This window comes from Suncus etruscus, chromosome X (genome assembly GCF_024139225.1).
Source record: "Suncus etruscus isolate mSunEtr1 chromosome X, mSunEtr1.pri.cur, whole genome shotgun sequence".
Lineage (NCBI taxonomy): Eukaryota > Metazoa > Chordata > Mammalia > Eulipotyphla > Soricidae > Suncus > Suncus etruscus.
Window position 1 is genome coordinate 53,349,283 of NC_064868.1, and position 22,219 is coordinate 53,371,501.

The following is a 22,219-nucleotide window of genomic DNA, read 5'->3' on the forward strand; positions in this document are numbered from 1 at the left end:
AGGCTGCGCACAGGTGACGTAGACACGGGTCGAGGACTGGAGAAGCTCGATCCTGTGCGGAGGCTCGAGAATGGGCGGCGCAGGAGGTGGGGTGATCGGGAATCAATGAGAGGCCTGCACGAGGAGAATTCGGGCTCGAATAGCTACAGCGGAAGCGTGAACGGGAGTGTTGTGCGGGCGGCAGAGCCCAAGGACTGGCTCGAGGGAATGGGGAGCACTGGGAGTTGACGGAAAAGCCCCAAAGGCGGGAGACCCGCGGGTGGCATTCTTGGTGGGATGGGCGAGAGAAACAGCAAACCTCCAATGGGGAATCACGCGCTCCAAAGAAGGGGTGACGGTAATGAACTGCCGCGAGCCAATGGGGCATCTACTGACTGTACTTGCCTTCAAGGGGAGGAGTGAGCACGGAGGAACTTCCCAGTATGGAAATTTAAAGACCAAATGGACCAGGAAGACTAGCCAAGGTGATTGTCCAATGGGGAAGCGAGAGTGAAAGCATCTGGGTCCAAAAGGGCAGGGCTGGAACTCGATGACCGAATCACAAGGCGAGAGAGCCGGAAGGAAGGACCTGGAGGCGGGATTGTAAAGGGTTTAGCCAATGGGGGCTTTTGGTCGTAGGAGGGCGGGGATGAATAGCCAATAAGGAGAGAAGGACAGTGGACCTTAGGATGCCAGAAGCCTATTAGTAGAGTACACGGTTCTTGGCTTCACTGGCTCCATAACCACCATTTCCCCAAGGCTCTCACTACCCAAATCACCTGACAATTTAGTCTATCTAAGAAAACAAAAAGATGCTCCTGTCCCATGCCAACCTTTGCTAGGGGGGATTATTGACTGTCACATCCTCTGCACTCTCCAGAATTGGCACTTTGAATGAATGACCAAATGAGAAGCTGCTTTTCTGGAAGATTACTGTTTCCTAACTTCAGATCATCAAAACAGGCCCTGACTGTACTCCTCTTGGAGCTGTTTGGCTTTTGGGTAGACATGACATAACCAGAAGTTAAAGCTGTGGCTTCCTAACACAACCCGGCATTCCATATCCCACAAGATTCTCATTTCCCTTCTTTCTGTTCCCCTGCTCTCTACTGTTTCCTCTCCCAGGTCCTCCTACTTCCTACATCTAGTAAACTCCTTTTATTCTTTTGAGATTTCACCTCCCATAGGAACCAAATTGTACCTTCTGCCCACTAAACATGTCCATTCACATACTCCCACTCCATCATGGAAGTATTTTCTGAGCACTTAGCATGTTCAAGCTTCTGACTCAGCATACTTAGGAGGTATCAGTATCCAGTATGGAGTAGGCATCATAAAGGAATGTTTTCATTAATTTCTTCCATACCTATTTGTTCTGTATTGGTGCTGGAGAAATATTACAGTGGATAAGATACTTGCCTTGCTTGCTGCCAACCCGGGTTCACTTCCCAGCACCCTATAAGGTCCTCCATGCCTTTCAAGACTGATCCCCAATGCAGAGTACAGCTAAGTGTACCCCACAATTTTTTGGGTTTTTTTTCAGCCACACCCAGTGACGTTCAGGGGTCACTCCTGGCTATGCGCTAAGAAATCACTCCTGGCCAGGGGGACCATATAGGATGCCAGGGGATCGAACCGCGGTTCATCCTAGGCTAGCACAGGCAAGGCAGACACCTTACTGCTTATGCAACCACTCTGGCCTCACCCCACAATTTTTTTAATTTAAATTGCTCTATTTTGACTTTTCAGTTGCATAGAACCCCAGCTATGTGAGAGAGAGAGAGAGTGAGTGAGTTTCAATTCAAGTGACGGGAAAAAATATAGCAGGAGCTTAAACAATATTGAACTGTATTTGTCTCACCTGAAAGTTCAAGCTGATTAAGTAGTTCAGGACTCCTTCCTGCCAGCTTACTTCAAACAGTCACTGTCCTTGTCTGGCCCCAAGACTTTGAGTCTCATCTTTCGATTCATGTCAATCTACATTCAAAATATTTTCCAAGCCTGCCTTCTCTTCACCCCCCTCCACCAACATTACTATCATCCATGCCTTGCACTAACTCCAATTATCTCTCTTCCATGTCTACTGCTTCCACCCTCAAGCCCCATATTCATCCTACTCAACCATTGGAGGGATCAGATTAAATCCTAAAATAGGTCACATCTTTCCTCTGTTCACAACCCAACTCAGGCCTCATCCTCCATTGCTACCTCATCACTCAGTGAAAAATACAAGACTGTGATGTGATCATACAAGACCCTGCTTAGTTAAATGCACCTAGTCCCCTCTGTGACCTCTCTCTGGCTCACATAGTGCTGCCTGTTAGGGTCCAGTATCTGAAAGATCACACAAAGCAATGAGCTTTGTCTTAAAAGATTTTGCACAAAGAAAAGATTATGCACAAATCAGAAGTCAAGAAAGTGTTGAGTCCTGAAACTGACCAGTCAGAGCCATCCCTTTAAGAAGAGAGGACACCAATCTTGGGTATAGGCTTCCTTTTATACTCTAAAACCACAATCCTACTATTTACTTATGTCTTTTACAATGATTGGTTAGATCCACCTGTAGGGTCTATCATTCATATTTCCTTGGGAACTGTCAAACTACCAATTTCTCTCTGCTTATTTGATAGATTGATACTTTGTTCTAGACATACTTGGGAAGTTTCAGAGTATGTTTTGGAGTAACTGCTAGGTCAGTCCACCCTGTCTGCTTGCACAAAGCCCCATTGCAGAAAGAAGGGGGGCAATGGGGGTGATTGAGAGATTAAAGATAAAGGTACTTCTGCTAAGATGGAGGAACTTATGTTAAGTCTTACCTAAGGGTGGTCTTACACAACCCACACCAAACTCTTGTCCTTGGTATATCTTGAGCAGATAAAGCACACTTCCACATTAAAGACTTTGCATTGACTATCTTTTTTTGTACCACTCCTGGCTCTGTGCTCAGGGATCACTCCTGGTGGGGGCTGAGGGGACCATATGGGGTTTTGGAAATCAAAGCTAGGTTGGCTGTGTGCAAGGCAAACACCCTACCCCTGTCACTCCATCCCTGGCAAAAGCCTTTTTTTCCAGCTGGAATCACACAAGTATCTATAATTCTTGCTTCCTCCTCTAAAGATTTTTCGAAATCAGTCTTATCTGCAGACTTTCACTGAACCCTGTCTATGTATATTCTTGCCTACTCTGCCCTGGAATACTTCTATGTTAGATAATACAGTTCAAAACCAGGAGGCAGTGATCTCTGCCCCTCTTTACACAACTTTCCTCCATCCCCTGCCAGACCTCCCTTTGCACAATTCCTGGTTCACAGAAGCAATAACATTTCCTGTCATCCACTCCAGCCCCACTCAGGTGGGGTCTACTGAGATTCTTTGGACCACCACTGCCACATAGTTTCCTTCCTCCTCTGACCACCCCTCACATGAATCAAGTGACTAGAAGAGAGATAATTTGGAAAAAGTATAAGATATAGCCCATCTCTCTGAGCCTCCCAAGAGGGAACAATGCCTGAGATAGTGAAGGAAGGATCTAGTTTCTAGTTACACACAAAAAAGGAAATATCTAGGGCCATAGACATAGTATAGTGAGTAGGACCCTGCATTCAATCCCTGCAGCACCTCATATAGAACCCCAAGCCACAGCAGACTAAGCACAAGCCTAAGCACAGAGCCAACAGTAAGTCCTGCTGTAGATGTGGCCCAAAAACAAAACTCAAAGTATAGGAAATGTTCAGACTAAAGACTACAGGCACAAGGGAATTAACCTTGTTACCATTGATAATGCCCCTAAAGTTGGCTCTCCAGGGCTCCATCCAAACAGGTACCCCCTTCCTCCCAGCCACATGCTACTACATTGGTGAAACCTTTGCTATTCACAAAGAGCCCTTTGGGCCCCAAGTTGAGGTCCTCTTTTCAACTCACTGTCTCTCCAGGCCAGTTTTAGGTCTCAGCTTTGTCCCACCCTCAAAAGCCTCAACCAGTGAAAGTTTTGTTTTGAACTGTGTAGGAAGGGTTGGGTCTTCTTTTATTGTTGTTGGCTGATTTTTGAAATGTCTTTTTTTGTTTCTATTTTTTTATATAGTCTTCACAAAGCCAAGGTCATCATGCCCACTCCCAACCTGGGCTTTTCCAGACAGGTGAGTCTGAGCTGAGGAAAAAGGTTCTTTTTTGGAGGATTTTTTAAGAGGGAAGGAAAGGAAATGAAAGGGGTGAAGGAGTGGGGGTACTGATCATTCTGTTTGTTCCCTGTAAATTTAAAACTGTTTCCAACTTCTTTCCCCAGGCCAAAGCTAGTCTTGAGGAGATGCTGGCACAGACAATAGATCATAGAACTTGGATTAGCAGGACATGGGGAAACCAGGACTTGATGTTTTCTCTCTCTTTTTTTTGTTTTTGGGCCACACCCGGCATTGCTTAGGGGTTACTCCTGGCTGTCTGCTCAGAAACAGCTCCTGGCAGGCACGGGGGACCATATGGGACACCGGGATTCGAACCAACCACCTTTGGTCCTGGATTGGCTGCTTGCAAGGCAAACGCCGCTGTGCTATCTCTCCAGGCCCTCTTTCTCTCTTTTTCTCTCTCTCTCTCCTATCTCTCTCAGTTTTAGACTATCAGAAGTCCTTGAGGTTGATCTTTCCCACCGAGCTCACCTCCTAAGGTGAAATAATCCAAGGCCAATGCTTGGACACTGTAAAAATCTCACAAAGTATCAAGTCCTCAGATGCTCCAAATCTCATAACTCCCTAGTCATTGCATCTTTGATTTTGAAATCCTAGACTAAACTGGGGAGAACCTGGAGAGTTCATGACCTGGCACCAAAGAAGACAGGACTGCCACTCACCAGCTCTGAATTTGGAGAAGTTGTCAAATTCTTCTACTTCTCCATTTTTTTTCCACCTGTCAAACAGCGAAAGGGTGGCAGCAAGGCTTGGAGAAGACTAATGATCAAATGTGTTCAGTGCCATGTCAGGCACATGGAATACTTGATATCAGTGTCAGCCATAAGAGATTATGGTGGACATCTGGAAACCCAAATGTGTGGAAACTAGAACGTTTTTGGGTGGGTCACACCTGGCGATGTTCAGGGGTTACTTCTAGCTCTGCACTCAGAAATCTCTCCTGGTAGGTTCAGGGGACCATATGGAATGCCAGGAATCGAACCACCATCGGTCGGGTTGATGCCCTACCTCTGTGCTATCTCTCTGGCCCCAAACTGGAACTTATTGAGGTAAAAAGTAATCAAGGCTGAAGGTCTCAGAAGCATCAGTCCATGGTGACCCTGATTATGCCAGGATTGGTGTCTCTGTGGACTTCTGGAGTTCCTCAAGAAACGGTACATCCATACTAGTTGCCTGATAAGGACCTTTCTATGGGGGGGAGGGCTTTGGCTAAGAGCTCTGGGGCCATAAGACATGATATAGCAGGAATTGTCCCCCTTTTCTCACTAATATTTAGTGAATTCTGGGAGCCAGCAATTTTCAAACTCATGGATTCTGTGAACTGCAGAGAATATAGGGGTCTTCCTGACTTTTTCATTCATACCTCAAAATGTCTGCAGGAAAAGGATCACTGAAATTTCTAGCACCACCCTCTATAGGCAATAAGAGTGGTGCTGAACATGTCAGGGTTTTTTTGTTTTGTTTTGTTTGGGGGCACATCCAGTGACGCTCGGAGGTTATTCCTGGCTCTGGGGTCAGAAATCACTCCTGGCTCGGGGGACCATATGGGATGCTGGGGGATCAAACCGCTGTCCATCCTAGGTCAGCCGCATGTAAGGCAAATGTCCTACTGATGCGCCACCGCTCTAGCCCTGAACATGTCAGTTAACAAAGGGAAAAGCAAGGCCTGACATAGCACAGACTTGGGAAAGGCAGCCCCAGTCTATTGCCCTAGTATTTTTCTTTAGAACAAAAGGCCTCTTCATCTCTGCTTCTTGCACCTGAGACCCCCATTCACCTTTCACTCAGAGTAGTGTTTCTGCCTGCCTGGGGTGCCCCCTGTGATTTGTTTGTACTCTTTTCCCTTTTTTTCAACTGTGGTTTCTCATAAGCTTGTTATCTCATTGATTGGTACCTTAACTTACCTCTGTGGTGAGGGGAAGAAATCATATTTTCAGATGACTCGTAAAGGGCAAAGAAAAAACCCAAAATTTCAAAATTTCCGTTTAAGTCTCATAATCAAGAAGCAAAGAAAGAGAGAACATGCTATGAGAACCCCACACCCCACAGTTATCAGTGCACACACTCATCAAAAAGAGTTGGATTATTAGAAGAGAAAAGTCTGTGGCTTCCACAATGTGGTTTTTCTTCTCGGTATAAAAGCATAGTTGTTTTTGATTTGTGACAGTTTCCCACAAGCCAGGCTGATCCTTTTCTCTCGGTCCAGTTCCCTAAGGTGAGTGACCTCATTCTCCACAACCCGATGCACGTGCAGTGAAGAAACAGATTTAAGGTAAGCACTGAGGGATCAGGGGTAAGCAAGACTCCTGAGACAACTGGGGTCCTAAGCTGGTAAGATCTCATAAAAATATTCATTTCGTAAGAATTTTCAGCTAGCCCAAAGATAAGTTACTTCTTCAATGCTTAGGCAGATGCTAAGATACAGACATGGATTGATATGTTGAATAACATGTTGATTGCAAGTCTGCATGAATCTAGAGCTTTGGCCAACCAGAAAATTCAAACTGTACCTCTGGAAATTTCAGCTGTGTCTCTGGAAGTTCAACCATATCTCTGAATATTTTCTTTCCATCCCTCTCTATCTCTGATCATCCTCTCTTGGTCTCGCTGTGTTTTTTCCCCCTCTCTTCCCTTCACTAACATGCAAACTCCATCCAGCTTCACCATCTTTCTCTGGCTCTGACCATCTCCAACTTTTTTTTTTGGTCTCCAACCTGCAGTGCTCTGCTTACTCTTGGCTCTGTGCTCAGGGGTCACTTCTGGTGGGGAGTAAGGTGATTATATGGGGTAGCAGGGATCAAACATGGGTCAGTTGCATACAAAACAAGCACTCTACCTTATCCACTGTTTCTCTGGTCCTTCCAGCTTTCTCCTTTCCTTTATCTCCCAGTATGTCTCCTGACCTCTCATCTTATCTCCTCCACCTGCCTGCTAAGCTAGCATAGAACTTTGTATGCCATTGGTGTTTAGTAATAGTGTGTGGTGTAACCTTGATAACAACATAGACATTTACAAGCCCAGGCATCAGTTCTGTTTGGCTCTATTGAAGGAAGATGTGAGCTTTGCCAGATGAGCACTTTGTACTTGGAAACACTTGAGAGGATATTCTGGGAGCAGGGATGGCGGCGTTTCACTTCATTGTCAACTGTAGTTTTGCCTGGTAGTCCAACTTGAGGCCTGTAGGTCCCATATTAGGGACCAGGGCGGGGAACAGAGCAAACTGTTCTTGGCTAGGGTGAGCTGATCTCTGGAGGTTTAGCATAGCACTTGGTTCATAGCAACTGCTTCCTAAATCGTAACTGTTAGTGTGTGTGTGTTTGGGTTTTGGGCCACACCTGGCAACTCAGGGGTTTCTCCTGGCTCTGCACTCAGAAATCACTCCTGGCAGGCTCAGGGGACCATATGGGATGCGGGAATAGAATCCAGGTCTGTCCTGGATCAGCTGCATGCAAGGCAAATGCCCTACCGCTGTGCTCTCTCCAGCCCCGTTAGTGTTTTTTTTAACCAACTTGAATTATACTGTGGTTGTTCCTGCCTTATTTAATGAGCATTGGGGGGGTTTTCTGCACAACTAGCAGTGTTCAAGAGTTACTCTTGGATCTGCACCCAGGAATAACTTCTGGTGGTGCATGGGTGACCATATGAGATACCAGAGATTAGCTGCATGCAAGGCAAATGCCCTATCTGCTATACTATTACTTCAGTGAGTATTTTGTGGACAACTAAGTTGTTTCAGTGTATAAGTTTGCATTGGCTGTCACCTGTTCCAATTGGTGGAACATTCGGTCTTGCTCTACCTCAGAATCATCCATAATAAGTCGCTTGGATTCCTGAGAACGAAGGTGTTGGGGCAAATGACATGCACATTTTAAAGTTTCTGACCCTCCCTGCAACTCCTTCCAAAATGTTGACCTGGGGTCAGGAATTAGTTCAGCAGGTAGGGCATTTGCCTTACATGTGACCAACCCAGTTTGGATCCCCAGCACTCCATATGGTCCCGCAAGTCAACCAGAGTGATTACTGAGTGCAGAGCCAGAACAAGCCCTGAGCACAGCCAGGTGTGGCTCAAAAACAAACCAAATAGAGGTTGTCTTAATTTCCCCTACTCAAACTAATCCTGAGTGAGAATTACCAATTTAAATATTTTCTGCACAAAACTCATAAGAAAAGAATTACCACGTGATTGACTTTAATATTCTTCAATTCTTTAATATTCAATTCTTCAATATTTAAAATGTCTCTTGGTCATCATGGCTTTTTTTCTTAGTAGCTGGGTTATGTCCTTATTAAAGCATTCATTGTCTGTGTTGATGTGTCACGGATCTTTATTTCAAAAGAATATTAACTTTTTATCAGCTACACATACTGAAGAAATATTTCTCCCCAGTTCTTCCTTTGTTCTATTTTTGTATTATTTTACAGTATCGGTGATGCTTATGATGTTTTATGTAGTCAAATAGGATAGTCTTTCTGTGGTTACTGACTCTGGTTTTGTGCTTAGAAAGTCCTTTCCTATTTGAAAATGAGATCGAGTGTTAGCCTCTAGTCCCCTTTATGGCTTCATTTTTTCCATTTACTTTAAAGGTCGAGTATGGATACTGGAGCCAGATTGTCTGGGATAGACTCAGCCTCACCCTAAGACCTCTGTGTGATATTTTTAAGCTGGACATTGAAAATCTCTGTGTCCTCCATGCTGTTGCATGTATACAATGATGAGAATAGAATTGACTTCAAAGGGTCATTGGGAGAATCAAATCTATTAATCATCCTAAATGCTTAGCACAGTGCCTAGCATACAGTAAACCCAAGATAAAGATTAAATATTATTATTTTAATAATATCTTTAGTGGAGCTGAAGTTTATTTTAGGGCATGTGATGATGTCAACTTTTGAGACTGTACAGGGAGAGTTTAGTGAAAAATATAGACTAATTATTCAGTAATTTTATTACCATCTCCAAGTGATCCCAGAAGCACGTTATTCCATCCATCCGTCACATTTCCTGGTGTAAAATGTCATATTCAGATTCCCTTTTTTAAATGCTTAAGCTTTCTCTTCTTTTCTGTTCCTCAGTGTCTGCTCTTATACCAGGGCCACACTGCTTTGCTGATTCTTGTTTTATAATCCAGCACATGACCCAACCATAGAACCCCAGCCTGCATCTTCCCCTTTGTTAATCCTTTTGTATTTTAGGCAGTGTCCATTTCTCCAGCCATAAACCAGCAACTGTTCTTGTTTTGTTATTGTTGTTTTATTTCTGGATCATATCATTTGGTTTTATTTCTGGTGGTACTCATGGCTTACTCCTGGTTCTGTGTTCAGGGACCACTCCTGTAGGCTCAAGGTGCTGCAAGTTCAAGGTGCCAACAGCTGTTCTTGATTAGTCTCTCTCTTTATCTCTCTCTTTTTCTCTTCTCTCTCTCTCCCCCTCAACTTTGTCTCCCTCCCAGTGTTTTTGTTTTTTTGTTTTATTTTGTTGTTATTTTGGGGTCACACCCGGCAGTGCTCAGGGGTTACTCCCTGGCTCTCACTCCTGGCAGGCTCGGGGGGACCATATGGGACACTGTGACCCACCACCTACCTCCATTCTATCTCTCTGGCCCCCTCCCAGTGTTTTTTTTACTCTTTTTCTCTCTCCCCTGGCTCTCTGCTCCTATGGTTCCTCTCTCCTACCTTTGTCTCTTTCCTGTCAGCCCCTCTCAGTTTGTATCTGTCCATTGCATGTCTCTCCCGTCTCTCTCTGTGTATCTCTGATGCTCTACATCTGTTTATTTCCTTCTTCATCTTTATGTGACCCTGTCTCTTAGCCAGAAGTAGCTATCAACTCAAAACCCTGCACACCCATAACATCTTGCACAGACAGAGCTCAAGGGTCCTGAACTATTCTTCACCTCATCTCCAGAGAAAACTGGAAATTCAAGATGGGCAGCAGGGCCTCTCCCAAGGCTCTGTAGAGATGCAGAAGCAGACGCAAAATCCAAGCTCAGAAATCTCATTGGGACTTTGGTTCTATCTCTTAACTGCAGGCCTCAGTTTCCTTATCATCCCTCATGATGTGAGCAGGGGGGAAAAAGGACTTGAGCTCAACCAACCCATTTCTCAGCAGTTGGACCCATGGACCCAAAACAAGACCCAGCCTCATGAAAATTAGGCTGGGAGGGGTTCCAGGGCTCATAAGTCAGAAAACCAACCTAAGTCAGTCTGTCTATATATCTTGTTATGTACAGAGCCTAACTGGCCTCTATACTCTATTTGGGATCTCCTTCAGAGAGCTTTGGAGGAATATCTACAAGTAATGGCCAAAGGCTTCTGCTTCCCACTGATACCCTCGCCAATTCTGGTGTCCCCTCTTCTATCTCTTGTCTTTAGTACAGTGCTATGAGATTGGTAGCATTGTGCCCAACTGAACAGGAAGGTTTGAAGCTATCTATTTACCAGTCACAGCATTTGGCTAAGTGTTTCCAGTGACTTTAGGAAATGGGCATTATCACTGCCCTAACTGTTAACAAGTAGAGGTAGAGCTAGGTAACAACAAAAACTTAGCTCCAGGCCCTTGGGGAACAGAGAAGGTAGCTATGCTCACCACTATACTACAATGCGGCAGGGAGGGCTGAAGAAAATGGAGTGATCCTCCTGCCTGCCCGAAGCTTAGAAGGGAAGCTTGATGCTATTACAGAACTGGTAGGCTGAAAGCCCTATAGTGCGCTTCTTGGCCATTTGGGAGTCTCTGGGAGCTCCTATAGACCCATTTGACCTTTGTGCACTAAGAAGATAGACCTATGAACTCAATGAAATTGATGGATTTGGGAGTCTGAGAGTCTGGGATCCTTTGAATATAAGGAATTATTCTGACATAGTATCGTTTGAAGACTGACCCCAAAGATCCAGGTTACTTTGGGGTCTGAATAGCACTCAAGCGCCAAACTATGAACCTCTCTAGATCCCAAGATCTGGGCCCCTAGATTTGTCATGGTAGCCAAATGGACGTCATCCACCACATCCGCCGCACCAACCGTATGATGGGCTACCCGATTCTCGGAATTAAACCCATGGGGTGAGGTATCTACCCCCTTCTCTTCCTCCTTGGTGCTGAGGAAGCCAAGAACATCCGGTTGCCATGACGTCAATGGCGGAAAAATGTGGGGAAGTCAGGGCTGTATGACAAGAGGTCTCGGATGCAGACCCCGATATAAAAATAGTCTGTGTCCCAGATACATTTGTCAGGCAGATTCTGAGAAATAGTCAGAAAGGGACACCCCAACAGACAGTGCAGGAAGCCAGATGCCCAGCCTGGCTCTCCAGGTCCCCCACCTCCAAACAGCCCATAGCACATCCCTTTCTGAGAATGTTACTCTGCTTCCAAGAGTCAAGCTATTCCAGACATGCTGGAGTGACTTCCTAAGAGTTCTTCCACATATCAGGCAGCTTCAGAAACAATCAGAGGTCAGTTGCACGGGACAGGCCAGGGTGGTGGGAAATAGCCACTCACCAAGATCATTGTTCATGGGCTCAGTGAGCTTACTAGAACAAAGAACCTCAGAAAGTTCCTATAGACAGGCTTTGTCTCAGGTCTGAAAGCTTAAAGTCCAAGATCAAGGTACTGAGAAAATTGCCTCCTCTTAGGACTGTAAGGGACAATCTGGAAGTTCTGGCTTCTGGTGGCTTCCTGGTATTCCTTGGCTTGTAGACACATCACCCTGATCTCCACTTTCACCAATTGAGTCATTTGTCCATTCAAACATAAACCATTTTAGTGTCTTATTGTCATCTTACTTACATTGTCTCAGTCCTTTAGTCTCCACAGACCCAGATCCAGGTTTCTGATGATCCCACTGTAACATTCCCACCACACACACACACACACACACACACACACACACACACACACACACACCACCACCACCACCACCACCACCACCACCACCACCACCATCACCTCCCTCAGTACCACAACTCTAACAATTCCCAGGAGCTGACAACAGAGAAAAGAAGGATCAAATGTTCTCCCCAGATCTTCCCTGGACTGCTTCACTTGTCTCTCTACAGAGTGTACAATGGCTAATGCTGCGGGTCAGTGGAAAACTTGTGAGATGTGCTCACATACACACACACTCCATGGAGACAAGAAAGCTTACAAGACACCATGAGAATAGAATGCTTACCCCTTCAGTCAAATAGGATTCGCATTGGGTAGCCCCAGACAACTTTGGGGCCCAGAGCTTTTGTGCAGGGACTCCTAGATAAGGCCTGGCTAGGGGAAGAGAAGGAAGTGTAGGCATAACCACACAGCAGGGATAGGGGATTAGGGTTGGACAGCGAAAGTTACCCTTGGACAAAGGTTTGGGAGAAAGGATTTTATCATTAACTTAGGTAATGAGAGAACTGTGTCAAGGGATGTTGAAAGGCCCTTGATTTCTTACCTCCTTACTGGCCCCAACATGCCAGCTCTGTATAAGGCAGTTCTGAGATGACTTGCCTTTGCCAGTCCTTCAAACACCTCCTACTTGCTGCCCCCTCTCACATCTAATGCCAGATTCTTCAAGTACATCTATCCCTGAATCTTTACCCCAAAATCTTGCAGCCCCCCCATCTCAGCTTGGTCTTTCCAGAAACCCAGATCCAAGTCTCATGGACCTTCTGTCCCACCCACGCCAAGCAGGCAGCCAGAAGATTTTCCCAGATCTAACCCACAGCACCCTCAGAACCCACCTACTTGTGATCAGCTTTCACATCTGCTCTTTGCCTCTATCATCTCTTGCCTCTCGCATGGCATTCACCACTAGTCCCCCTGCATCCATCCTCACCTTCCTCATGAAGAGCATGACCTAATTGGGAGGATCAACAGCATGTACAGGTGTAGAGCCCCTGTGGAAAGCCAGGCATACCTGTGGCTCTCTCTGTAACTGGGGGTAGGGTGGTGAATACAGTCATGAGTGCAAGCCCTCTGGGTCAAAACCAAGCCAAGGCCTGCTGGAACCAGGGAGAAAGCACATGGGATCAGGTATTTTATTAATGCACAAACATATCTGGTACACATGTAACTCCTTCCCCCTTTGTCTCAACAGCCAACTCTCAGATAAAGGCCCAATGCCCAACCCTAGGCCCACCAAGCCCGCAACCCCATCAGTGGTGCTCAGCCCATCCCAAGGAGCTTCGCCAACCTGGAGGGCTGCAGCCAAGACCTCTGAATTGCTAGGGTCCACGGGCCTGGGAGCAACCTCCCAGGACCAGGACCTTCGAGGGGAAGCCCATGCCACCACCTCCTCCTTGAACCCTATGCTACCATCACAGCTCCAGGTAAGGCCCAGGGCCCAGGATGGGACAGGCAGGGTGGGGTACCTGGGTCTACAGGTGTCAACCTTTATTGTGGCACTGGGGCGGGGGGGGGCCCAGCTAGGGCACAGGAAGTGGTTTTCTGGGTCCCAGGCAAGTCTGTGACTTATGCAGATGTCTCAGGGCCAAGGAAGTCCCCACTTTGCAGGTCTCAGAGAGTCGAGGTGCTCAACCTTCCCATCCTTGTCTCAGGAGAGAAGACCATGTAGTAATCCTGGGGGTGTCGGGGACAGGACTCTGTCTCCTGACCCACATGTGGCAGAAGGGGAGGACTGGGGCCCCCCAAAAATAGGTGAGGCCAGAGGTTTAAATACCACATGGTCCATAAGCCTTATTGTTCATCTTGGCAAAATGGGGATGGCCTCAGGCCTAGGAGGTGTGATCAGGAGAACAGGAATTAGACACATTGAATTGTGTGGAGCAGGGTGGTGTGTCATCCTCATGCCTTCTCCCTGTAGCTGCCTGCAGTGCCCCTCGTCATGGTGGCCCCATCCAGAACACCTTTTGATGCTTCACCACACTTACAGGCCCTCCTCCAAGAGAGCCCACACTTTGTACACCAGGTATGAAGCAAAAACAGGCAGAGAGGAGTGAAGGAGTAAATGGTAGAGTGGGGAATGGGCCCATCTGATCCAAGTCTGTTTGCGCTATCAGATGTCCACGGTGGAAGCCCATGCCCGGTCCCCAGTACTGCAAGTACGCCCCCTGGACACCCCAACTATGATCAGCTTCCCATCGCCCTCCACTGCTACAGGCGTCTTCTCCCTCAAGGCCCGGCCTGGCCTGCCACCTGGTAATACCTTGTCTTGCAACTCTCCAGAGTCCCCCAAGTCCCTCTGGGTATTAGCACAAGGTGCTGCCCTACGACCCTATGAAGAGATCAGGGGTGCTGACTCTGATCATCCAGGAAACTCCAACCTACCCAAATGTCAGGCTCAAAACCTTAGAATGGCATGTAGAATGTCAAAGTCCCAAAACCGCAGCTCGTTGCAAAGGGAGTCCAAATGTCAACCTCAGTGAATGACAGTCTATGGGCTACTACCAGTGCCCAAGGCGTAAATGACCACAAAGACCACCAGGAGTCAAGGCTAGTGAGATTCAGAGGGCTGTTTGCTCAAAAGGAGAGGCTAGAGGGCTGAGCTCCCAAGATTGGCCTGTTGCTCCTCCCTTCCTATAGGAATCAATGTGGCCAGCCTGGAGTGGTTGTCCAGGGAACCAACATTGCTCTGCACCTTCCCAGGCTCCAGTATACCAAGGAAAGACAGGTCAGTGGGTGTGGCAGGTAAGGACCCTCTTCTGCCATTCCCCTATCCCTGATATCTCTGTTCCCTCGGTACCCTCTCAGCTAGGTCCCAGGGCTCCTACTCATTGTTGGCCAATGGCATCTGCAAATGGCCTGGATGTGAGGATGTCTTTGAGAAGTCTGAAGACTTGCTCAAGTGACTTAGTCCATTCCAGTCCAGGGCTTTGTGAGAGGGGTTCTGAAGTACAGTCCTCATCTCCACAGATCATAAGATGCAAAAGATCAGACTGAGAGTGTGAGTTCTAGTCCTAGTCCTCTCTACACTAGCTATGTGTATTTGTGCAATGATTACACTTCCCTAGGCCTCAATTGCCTCATCTGTATGATGGGGCAAAATTAACAGAAGTGGATAGTAGCATTTCTCTCCATTGTATTCAGAATCTGAGGCAAGAAAGCTGAAATATCAAGGTGATCCAGTTCCTCTATGATGGAACAGGGATATTGATCCTGGGAGCCAGTCTCTAAAATCTGCTTTGCCAACAACTTTGCCCTGCCAACACTCAAGCTGATTTTATTTAGCTCTAAAGTCTAAGTATCTCTTGCTCCCTCTTACACACAGACTCTCAATAACACATATACTTATATACTCTAACACACACATATACTCTCACATTCTCCCATATGCACTCATATACTCTAATACTCTCTCATATATTCTCACATTCATACATTCACACCACTCACATTCTTACACACACGCTCTAACCCACTCCCACATATTCACTCACTCATATACTCTAGCACTCTCACACATTCTCAAACACACTCACACAGTCTCACATTCACTCATCCTCTAATACTCTCATACACATTCACACACACGCATATATTCTCACTCACACTCTCACAAACACATTTTGTTCTCACCACAGTCAGCCCTAGGCACAACAAGGCTATAGAATTGCCTTTCCTGTGCTCACCTCCTCAGACTCCCTCTCAGTTCACCCTCTCAGGCCTGGCACCTGATACATACAGGTGTGGAGACTGGAATAGAGAGAAGGGAGGGTAAGACTCTGAAGGGAAACTTCCTGGAACCCTGAATGCCCCCCTACCTTAAATACTGAGTTTGGAACCTGCTCCACCATGATCACCCCCTGAATCACCCCTCTCCAGACACTGCCAGGTAGACCATCTGGATGAGAAGGGCCAGGCACAGTGTCTCCTTCAGCAGGAGGTGGTCCAGTCCCTGGAGCAAAAGGTGATGTGTAATAGAGTTGGTGGGAGGGGGCAACACTGGGTATACCCTGGGCCAGGAGTCAAGCCCCCAAAAGATTAGCCTTGGGGAAGAGGGGGACAGACGCTCACAGGCTAAGGCTTTACTCTCTATGCCCCTCACAGCTGGTGTTAGAGAAGGAGAAACTGGGAGCAATGCAGGCCCAACTGGCCAGGAAGATGACTCTGACCAAAGCAGCCTCTGTGGTAAGCTATTCCTAGCCCCAAAGGACCCTTATGCAACTGACCTTTGAACCCAGCCCTGGGCTCACTAGTCCCCTGTCTCTGGCTTCAAATGTACCTAGACCCACAGCTATAACCCCTCCTTTCACAATTGGTTTGACCCTAAAACCCCATGATCTATTCCAAGGACTGAGAACATGCTCTACACTCAGGAGGACTAGGTTCCACCCCTGGCACAAGGTCCCAAGGCTACTGCGAGGTGGATGTGACCTCGCTGAGCACCACCAGGAGTAGTACCTGAGCAAACCAAACCAAAAAACGTCCCAAAAAAGAAAGATGATGCCCAAATCTCCTGGTCTACAGTGTTCTAAGCAATCAACCCTTCCTGCAGACAGATGCAACTGGGAGGAATGGCTCTGGAATTACAGTGCAGAATGAAATTGTAGGGCTCAGATGCCAAGTAGGTAACCGTAGCACAAGAAAAGGGAGTCCGGGGATATGGCCAAGTCACATTTCCATGAAGCTGGCTCTAAGTATTTTGTGAGTTTCAACTCTGAGTTTTCATGATGATTCTTTGAGGTTGGCCTTACTGTTCTTCCCATTTCACAAAGGAGGAAAATGGAGGCCACAGGCTTAGATGAAATCCCTCCCTCACATCACTGCTAGGGGCTGCAAAAAGGAGTACAATCCAGTCTTTATTCAGAGACCTAGCAGCCATGTGCCATGCACACACAGTGTTCACAGCCATATCCTTGTGTTGTTCTGCGGGACTCTGCAGCAGCACGGAATTGAGCCAAGGGTGCCCTTGCTTTGTGAAATACTCATTGTAGTACCAGAGTTGTAGCTCAGCATTTCCCTTGCATGTGTGAAAGACCTTAAGTTCCATCCCAGCTCTAGCTAAAAGTTAAGCAGCACTTGAAATTCAAGTGGAGGCACTGGAGCAATAGTATAGCCAGTAAAGCACTGGCTTTGCATGTAACCAGCCTGGGATCTATCCTGGCTTTCCCAGGAATGCCTCAGAGCCCAGAGTCGGGAGTAAGTTCTGAGCATCACCAAATGTGGTCAAACCACCACTACCCCCAAGTAAAAATTAAAGTAGAAGACTGAAGAGATAGTACAGTAGGCTGAGCATTTGTCTTGCATAAACCTACCCAGGTTCAGTCCCCAGCACCCAAAGCCTGTCAAGAGTAAGCCCTGCTTGAGTATCACCTACTATGGCCTCCAAAAAATTTTCAAAAGAAAAGTTGAAGTCTCTGGGTCACCAACCTTTCCTTCCCCACTCCAAACCCCAGGCTTCAGTCGACAAGGGCTCCTGCTGCATCGTAGCTGCAGGACCCCACGGCACCGCCATCCCGAACTGGTCTGGCCCCCAGGAGGCCCCTGATGGCCTATTTGCTGTGCAGAGGCATCTCTGGGGGAGTCATGGAAGTAATACGTTCCCAGGTAAGGATGATCTGGGCCCTCCATTGTGCCCATCACTGGTTACATGTCAGGAAGGCATGCTCTCCTATGCCTTTTTTTTGGAGGAGGTATTTTGGGGGCCACACCCAGAGGCGATCAGAGGTTACTCCTGGCTCAGCTCTCAAAATTGCTCCAGGCTCAGGGGATCATATAGGATGCCAGGGATTGAACCTGTGTCCGTCCTGGATCAGCCGTATGTACCGCTGTGCTACCACTCTGGCCTCTCCTATACCTTTTTGGAGAGTGCATCAGTGGCATATGGCTTCTTCTCAGTCCTTCCATGGTTGGCAGGGCATCTATATGAGGATTTCTTGGTCTTACCCTGTATCCTGTGAACTGCAGGCTGACTCACTAGGTACTTATAACCCCCTCATTTGGTTATCAGAAAGAAGTGAAGTGAAGGCCAGAGGGCAGGATGGGTTGGTTGCACATGTCTGACTGGGTTTGATCCCCTACCCTTCTATAAGTGAGCAGAGCCAGGAATAAGCACTGAGAACCACTATACATAGCCCCCAAACCAAAAAGCAAAGAGAAAGAAACTCAAAAAGAGTAGCACAGGGTGTTTGCCTTGCACACGGCTGACCCAGGACGGACCCAGGTTCGATCCCCAGCATCCTATATGGTCCCCTAAGCCTGCCAGGAGCAATTTCTTAGCACATAGCCAGGAGTAACCCCTTAGTACTACCAGGTGTGGCCCAAAAGCAGAAACAAAAAAAGAAAAGAAAAGAAGAGTAACACATATTTTGCAGAACAGTGCAGGGAGTCAATGATCCCATTTATGTCAAGCACTCAGCAAACAGTAACTGGGACCATACCTAGGTGTTCATATGCAGTCTGAAATTTGGAAAGAGGGAATCAGTGGAAGTGAGAAGTTCCTGGAAAGTCCCTGATTCTCTTGCCTTCCCTCTCCCCAGAGTTCTTCCACAACATGGACTACTTCAAGTTCCACAATATGCGGCCACCTTTCACCTATGCCACCCTCATTCGCTGGGTAAGCAAGCAGCTCAGTCCCAGGAGAAGTAAGAGAAAGGATGTTGGGCATATGACTTAGCACCCCCCCAAAATGCCCCAGAGTGGGTTCTTGCAATAAGTCATGTCTTAGCATTGATTCTCCTACTGGCTTCACCACAGCCCCCAATCCAGGCTCCAATGCAAGCCAAATTCTGGCTCAAAAACCATCCTTTTCCTTGTGGGCCCTTCTACCATATAAAAATCCTGTTTGCATATCCCCCCAACTAACCTCTATACTATGTCTCTTGGTTTGATTCTTCTCTGCTCACATACCTAACTCCTTCCCCAGCTAGGACAGCCCTGCCAGATCAATATCTTCCCACTGTCCCCCTTCCTCACCTCACCCCATCCCAACCCCTTCATCAGAATCCTCCTCAGGATTTCCTAGAAACTTCTCCAGAACCCATGCAGATTTACATCCAAGACCCCTTCACACCATCATACATTCCATCCATCCTAACCTGACCCCTCACTGTGGTTGTCACCAATCATCATCATCATCATTACTTAGTCCCCCTCATAAATCCAAACAGAGCAAATCCCCTGAGCCTCATGCTACTAATCTCAGTGTCCTAACTCCAACCTTGCTCATGACCAGGAACCTAACTACAAGCCTGACATGGGAAAGAGCTATAATACAGGCCCCACTCTGGAGCCCTGACCTAACACCATGCAGTAGCCACCCTTCCCTCCTTGACTCACCCCAATCACTCCTTGACTCACCCCTTAACTAACCCTTTAACTTTGCCTTTAACTACTTGGCTTTTGACCACCACTACCAACCCTTCACCACTAACTGCCCCCCACTAACTATACCACTAACCTGCCCCCCAGACTTTAACCATCCTAAACCCTGAAGTCTCCCCCATAAGAATCCCAACTTTATCACAGACCCAGACCCCCTAACAAGCTCAGTGTTTCTCCTTGACCAAATTTTATCCCAGTCCTACCCTCCACCCCTCTCCAAATCTTGTCTCTGTCCTCCATACTATATCTCCTTTCCCTTCCCACACCAGACAACTCCCTCTAGGCTTCATCCCCACCTTTCTTTCCACAACTCTTAACCTCCAGGCCATCCTGGAGTCTCCAGAGAAACAACGGACACTCAACGAGATCTATCACTGGTTCACACACATGTTTGCCTTCTTTAGGAATCATCCAGCTACGTGGAAGGTGAGTGGCCTCTGGAGGTGGCAGTGGGCAGGAGTGGTATCTAGTGATACAGGGCTGGGAAAAGCATGGGAGCAAGTAGGTCCAGGGCGGAGCTTGGTTTTTAGTTTGTTTTGGGGTCACACCCGGCAGTGCTCAGGGTTTACTCCTTGCTCTATACTCAGAGGTCACTCCTGATAATGCTCAGAGGACCATATGAGGCACCAAGGATTGAACCTGGTTGCCACTTTACTATGTCTCCAGCCTCAAGGGCTAAGAAGTTTTGAAGGAAGAGCCAATAGGTAGGATTCAGTGACCTAAAAGGATGACCTACCCATTGGAGGGGTTGTCTCCCCACAGAATGCCATACGCCACAATTTGAGCCTGCACAAGTGCTTTGTGCGGGTAGAGAGTGAGAAGGGTGCTGTGTGGACTGTGGATGAATTGGAGTTCCGCAAGAAGAGGAGCCAGCGGTCCAGCAGGTGTTCCAACCCTGCCCCTGGCCCCTGACCTCAATTTCAAGAAAAGCAGAATTCCCAGGGGCCAAAACAGGGTCAAAGAGCAAAAACAGCTAGAGGTAGGGGCAATGGGCCCTGGATATGTCCACCAGGAGCAAAAAATGAGGTGTGCCTGTCAGGGATCCAGCACCCAGCTGACTGCCCACCACAGCTGGTCCACTGGGTCCCCCGTTCTCCCTTCAACACATACAAGCTCTCTCCAGTCACACATGGCCTGGCTCAGTCACTCCCACTCTTCAAATCAGGACCCAAAAAGTCCAGGCATGTTCCCCAGTTGCCATGCAATCTCCAAACATGAGGATACAGTCTTGGACAGAGACCCCTCCAAACCACCCCTGCACCAGCAAACCCAATCCCAGTCCCAGTCATCCACATGGCCTGGAGCACACCTCCACAGCCTAGTTCCACCTACATTCCAAGGGCTCTATGAGGTACACACCCACACACTATCAGAGTTGTAGCCTCAGGCCTTCAGAATCTCAGGCTGGGTTGAACCATGCAGATACTTACTGATTCCCCCAGACAATCTCTTTTGTCATTCAGCTCACGAAGGTCCCAGCACTGGTCCCCTGCATCCCTCACTGACAATCATGGCTATAAGCCCTGACTAAACAAAATGGACCTTACCTCTCACCTGCCAGCTGCCCCCTTCCTCCACCCTGAGCCCTGTGCCCACTTAATGTCTTGGTAGACTACAGATATATTCCCTATTTTATTTGAGGTTCCAACCCTGTGCCCTCTCCAATAAACTGCGTCAGGCTACCAAATTCTTTTTTTTTTTTTTTTCCGTTTTTGGGTCACACTCGGCAGCACTCAGGGATTACTCCTGGCTCTACACTCAGAAATCGCTCCTGGCAGGCTCGGGGGACCGCCTTACCTCCATGCTATCTCTCCGCCCCACTACCAAATTCTTGACTGTTATCCGAGATAGGGGAAGGGAGCAGGTGGGCATGGATTTGGGTCTAAGGCCTCAGCTAGAGGAATTAGACAATACAGGGATCTGCCCGGACAAATGCATAGCCACCACCTCCAACATCCCTAGATCTGGAACATAGCGTGCTGAACCTCTGCTGGGGACTCCTCAGGCTTCATGGCTCCGGCCTAGCAGGCCAGCATTCTCCTGGCGAAGGGCCCTGTAGTCCTCACGGATCTTCTCTAGGTTGCTGAGGGTTTTCTTGCCCATCTCTGTCTCAATCTGTGATGACATGAACACGCCTTTAGCACATGAGGCCCCATTCCCAATTCCTACTTGCTATCCCTTCCATGATACATGCACCCATGTGTGTCCCCTTACTGGCCTCCTATCCAACCTTTTGCAACATGGGAGATTGACCTCCCCATCTTATTCTAGTTCAGGTCTCTTCACACTAGGAATCTGAGGAGGTAGGAGTTGAGACCAGCCACCTTCCTGTCACACATCACATGCATGGCTACTAAAGGAAGGCATTGAAATTCCAGACTCCCTTAATTGTCCCTAGGCTAGCAGGGACTTTACCTGCTCCTCGAGGTCTCGAACCTCACGCATAATGGTGCCAGTGTCCTCAATGGTCTGGATGAGCTGGCTGCAATTCTAGGGACAGCAGAGCAGAAAGGCTTGCGTCCCACCTCAATCCTTGGCTAGCCAGCACATTGGCCCTGTCTCCCATGGTTCCACCTCCCCCACTCACCTCATGCAGAGCAGCTAAGTACTTGTAGGCCTTCCGTACTGCATCATCCTTCTTGGCATCCTGAGTAGCAAAGGAGACATTGAAAATCTTAAGGGAGATGCCTCACCACCCCTCCTCCAATACCTCCCACCATCTCCAGGACTCTACAAAGCCACTATTTCCCACTCCCTCCTAAAATGCCAGCCTCCATGGGGCATGGCTCTCTCAGGGCCCCAGCCCCAGCTAC

The 22,219-nt window shown here is 47.6% G+C and overlaps 2 protein-coding genes across 3 annotated transcripts in view; one reads left to right on the forward strand and one right to left on the reverse strand.

The window, feature by feature from the left end:
* Positions 1 to 22,219, reverse strand: part of CCDC22 (coiled-coil domain containing 22) — a 64,073-nt gene that overhangs the window by 7,462 nt on the left and 34,392 nt on the right. Inside the window, exons 15-17 of one of the 2 annotated variants that reach the window (XM_049767236.1) lie at positions 21,994 to 22,053; positions 21,822 to 21,896; positions 21,392 to 21,521 (exon numbers count right to left, since the gene is read on the reverse strand). In XM_049767236.1, the coding sequence (XP_049623193.1) occupies positions 21,408 to 21,521; positions 21,822 to 21,896; positions 21,994 to 22,053 (249 nt within the window). In that variant the 3' untranslated portion in view covers positions 21,392 to 21,407. Of the gene's footprint in view, positions 1 to 21,220; positions 21,522 to 21,821; positions 21,897 to 21,993; positions 22,054 to 22,219 lie in introns of those variants that run through there. The other variant, XM_049767235.1, reaches the window with a different exon arrangement.
* Positions 13,189 to 20,330, forward strand: FOXP3 (forkhead box P3). The gene is made up of 11 exons (XM_049767413.1): positions 13,189 to 13,453; positions 13,948 to 14,052; positions 14,144 to 14,282; positions 14,667 to 14,753; positions 14,823 to 14,928; positions 15,906 to 15,990; positions 16,131 to 16,211; positions 17,480 to 17,630; positions 18,563 to 18,639; positions 19,731 to 19,832; positions 20,169 to 20,330. Exons 1-11 carry the CDS (start codon positions 13,244 to 13,246, stop codon positions 20,316 to 20,318), a joined length of 1,293 nt encoding a protein of 430 aa, XP_049623370.1. The 5' UTR covers positions 13,189 to 13,243; the 3' UTR covers positions 20,319 to 20,330.